The 4,433-nt window shown below is 34.1% G+C and overlaps 1 protein-coding gene across 1 annotated transcript; it reads left to right on the top strand.

The window, feature by feature from the left end:
- Positions 1-408: 408 nt before the first annotated feature.
- Positions 409-1,365, top strand: LOC308678899 (olfactory receptor 6B1-like; the record flags this gene model as incomplete). The annotated part of the gene is made up of 1 exon (XM_081346131.1): positions 409-1,365. The coding sequence occupies one exon, from the start codon at positions 409-411 to the stop codon at positions 1,363-1,365; it is 957 nt and encodes a 318-aa protein (XP_081202257.1).
- Between the last annotated feature and the right edge of the window lie 3,068 nt (positions 1,366-4,433).

The following is a 4,433-nucleotide window of genomic DNA, read 5'->3' as shown; positions in this document are numbered from 1 at the left end:
GCAATAATATTTATCTTAATAATACTGAGCAGTCATAGCATAATTGTTATTTAAGATGCATAATTGTTGTTTAAGATGTTATTTAAATTGTTATTTTAAGATATTATTTAAATTGTTATTTAAGATGTTATTTAAATTATTTAAGATGTTATTTAAATTGTTATTTAAGATGTTATTTAAGATTCATAGCATAATTGTTATTTAAGGAGAAAAAGTTAATACAATTTATCAAAATATTTAGTGATGATTAGATGGGTAATAATATCTGACTTTTGTTTTAAGATTTTCAGCATTAATTGAGCTTTCACTGTTCAGATTTGTTTGCAGATGTGAAATGCATAGACAAAGGGACAGAGAAATGAGTGTTGATTGACATTGTCCTTCCTATTAGAATTATAGAATGGAATAATGAAGAAAACAGAATGGAAAAATGAAACTATTATTACAGAATTCATCCTACATGGCTTTGGAGATATGAAAGAGATACACATTCTTCTGTTCATACTGTTTCTAATAATCTATATCATGACTATGGCTGGGAATCTTCTTATTATAGCCCTAATTGTGACTGACCAGCACCTCCACACCCCAATGTACTTTTTCCTAGGCAACTTGTCTTGCTTAGAGACCTGTTACAGCTCAACCATTCTTCCCAGAATATTAGTCAGCCTACTGAATGAAAACTACACTGTATCTGTGAATGGCTGCATTCTGCAGTTATGGGCTTTTGTTTTTTTAGCTGTTACAGAATGCTATCTCCTGGCTGCAATGTCTTATGATCGTTACTTAGCAATATGTAGACCTCTGCATTATTCCACACTTATGAATTTCAAGATATGCCTCCAATTAGTGGTTGGATCCTGGATTGGTAGTTTTGTGATAGACACAATATTGTTAACATTTATATTGAAGTTAAGCTTCTGTGGCCACAATTTGATAGAACACTTCTTCTGTGATTTCATTCCAATGATGAATCTAGCTTGCAGTGATGCAAGTCAGGTCAAACTTGTGTCAGCTATCCTAACATCCATCTCCACCCTACCACCATTCTTTTTAACCATAATATCATATGGTTATATCATTGCTGCCATCCTTGGAATTCCTTCTATCATTGGGAGGCAAAAGGCCTTTTCTATCTGCTCTTCTCACCTAATTGTAGTGACTATCTTCTATGGCAGTCTCACAGCTGTCTATCTTTTGCAAGACAGTAATGAACTGAAAGAACTGAACAAAACCTTCTCTGTCTTTTACACAATCTTAACACCACTGTTGAACCCCCTTATATATAGTCTGAGGAACAAAGAGGTGAGGGGAGCTCTGGGAAGGGCAGTTAGCAAACATACAACCTGCATACAAGTTCACTGAATTCTTGTTTTCACTTAAAGGGACGGAAATTATTCTCATTATATCATTAAAACCCTGTTGTTTTATTAATTCAGCAGTATATTTCATGTGATTTGGGTTCTGTAGATAAGCATTTGTAAGTTGTTATACTAGCTGAATAAGAAAAAATGTAGAAAGACTATTGGCCTTGAGTTAGGCCAAAACAGGAAAGAAAGAGTTAATTAGCAAGGCATATTCAAGTGACTTGACAAATATTTAACACATATATCTCCCTTGCTTCCTAGCTAATAGAGAAAGAACCTGTGGCTCAGGAAGTTAAAGCAACTGCCTAATATATAATCAGCCCAGGTTCCAATCTCAGATAAAAAGGGTAGGACTGACTGATGAGAACATAAGAAGTTCGAAATGATCATTTCAGTTTCCCTAAAATTCTTTATTAGCAATTTGAATAATATATATATATATATATATATATATATATATATATATATATATATATATATATATATATATATATATATATATATATATATATATATATATATATATATATATATATATATATATATATATATATATATATATATATATATATATATATACATATATATATATACATACATACATACATACATACATACATACATACACACACACACATGCACACGCACATATATATATATACACATACATACATATATATACATATATAAATATAGTATTCTTTTAGAGGATTTGTTATTTTTATATATTATTCTGGTATCTCAGTATAAAAAAATTAAAAGTCAGAGTCTGTCTGTGCCCTCAATTTATCACAAATGGTGGATTACTGTAATGTTTGTACTAAGATGCCTAAAATATGCTAACTTAAAGAATGTATAAAATATTTGGGACCATCAGTCATGTGGAATTGAAATTTCTACTTTGTTTTGAACAATTTAATTCATAAAGTTGTAGTTATGGTCACATGGTCATGATTTCTGATGCTCTCTGCCAGCTTCTCTCAAGCAAACTCAATTGGGAATTCAGCAGGAAGTTGGAAGTCACTTACACTCCCAAATTTTCTTTGTTCACCAGTGGTTGTTTTATTTATATGACTTGTTATTAAAGTTTGCTTGCCACTATTGCTCTTCTTCTGTTTATGATATATCCTCTTTTTAGATGATCATGGGACCATCCAGCATGGTCAGACTAAAATTTAATGTTTATTGTGATCACATCAAATTGCATTATGTTTCACTCAAGCAATGATCACAGGGTTATCTAATATATGATTATTTATTTATTAAGCTTGAATGCTGCCCATCTCACTTATTAAGTTAAATATGGAAAACTTTCCAAAATAACCACACAATCATAAAAACTAAAAAAATTCTCTGCCTTCATGTTTAACATGAAAAAGACAGAATAATGTTTAGTGAAAAGAGGAACACAGTTTATGCAGTTCTATCTTTCAGTTCTATGTTTAAGGATGACATGCTAGCAAAGATTTCATAACACCATACTATTATTATTCTTCCTCCTTAAGCAATTGATTTGGATATGAGGAAAGACTTAAAATAGATAGAATCCAGAAAGTTATCAGATATTCTAATTACAGTAATATGATATTTAGCTTATCAAATATTCATTTTCGTAAATATCTCTCCAACTCTCCTGTAGCAGAATTATACAGTTACTTAGTTATATAGTACATAGTTAGTTATATAGTACAAAAGTAACATTATAAATGTTATGTTGCTCTGATCCCAGTGGAATTTCATTGTAGTGAAATGCAGCCAATTGATTTTTGAGAGGTAAGATAAAAAGTGAGGTGGTAATGATGAAAACTGTGATTTCATGCAAGGTACTGAAACAGAATAAATTTGATGATAAATTTATGCATCACATTTATATGGTTTTTCATCTCACAAAAAGTGACTGAGATACAGAGAACAAAACTATAAAATAGAATGTTTAAAAAATATTATTTTTTAAAAATGCTAATTTCCATTCTCAACTGTTTGTAATAATCTTAACCACTCTTAAACCTTCCAGTTTAAAATTCCTTAGAGAAATGCCCAAATTGTTGCATTTCTAAAATGATTATATCAAATGAAATTTCCTAAGGGATGATAATTTTCATTAAGAGATGCAAAGGTGGGGACTTCCAGTGGCGACGCGACGTCGAAAGACAGCCGTTTTCGGGCTGCCCGCTCCGCAGCTGTGTTTTTCCATCGTAAACAGCGCCGATCAGCTGTTTAGATGGATTTGAAGCCCCCTCCTCAGGAGAAGAGGAGGGGGTGAGGCCCCAGGTAGGGGTTGAGCTCTCCGGGGCTGCCTGAGCTGAGAGCTTGGGCGGCTGAAGGATGAGCCCCCCCGAAGCCTGGGTTGCTCCGAGCTGCGCAGCGCCTCTGCTCTGGGATTCTTGGAGCAGAGCCAGGCATTAGCAACCACCCCTGCCAAAAGGAAATACTTTTGATTATCAAGATGCAGGCAGAGCGGTACAGGAGGTCAAGGTGAAGTGGACTCTTTATTTTTACTCTCTAGCTCAATGGATTTTATAGCTTTAAAGTGAAACTGCGTAATAAGTGAAAGTGGGGGAAGATGGCGGCTAAAACTTCTAAAGCTCTTCGGAATGCGGGGTCTTCCCTGGTGCAAGAGACCTCACTGCAAGCTTCGCTTCCTCCTGCATCTCCCCCGGTATTGACGCTTAAGGATTTACAAGACGCTCTTGGAAAGCATGCACAACTGATGTCTGATATGATGGATGAAAAGTTGAAAAAGCTGGAGGAGAAATTGGAGGAGAAATTGGAGAAATTGGAGAAGAAGATGGAAGAGAAGCTGAGAGCAATGAGGGTGGACATCTTGTCTACGGTTGAATCCGTAGCTGAATGTGTGCTACAGCTGGATATAAAAGTGGAGGATCTCAGTCAAAAGAACTCTATATTAGAAGCAAAGGTATTAGAAAATGAAAATATAAGGGATAAAGTGGACGAAGAATTGAGCCTTGTTCAGTATAATCAGATGCAGTATGCTATTAGAATTAGGGGTTTAAAGGAGAATGGTAAAGAAGATTTAAAGCAGCTGATTTCTGAGGCTCTGGAAGG

The sequence above is a fragment of the Vipera berus genome (genome assembly GCF_964194415.1).
Source record: "Vipera berus genome assembly, chromosome: Z".
Taxonomy (NCBI): domain Eukaryota; kingdom Metazoa; phylum Chordata; class Lepidosauria; order Squamata; family Viperidae; genus Vipera; species Vipera berus.
This window is presented reverse-complemented; position numbering and strand designations above follow the sequence as displayed.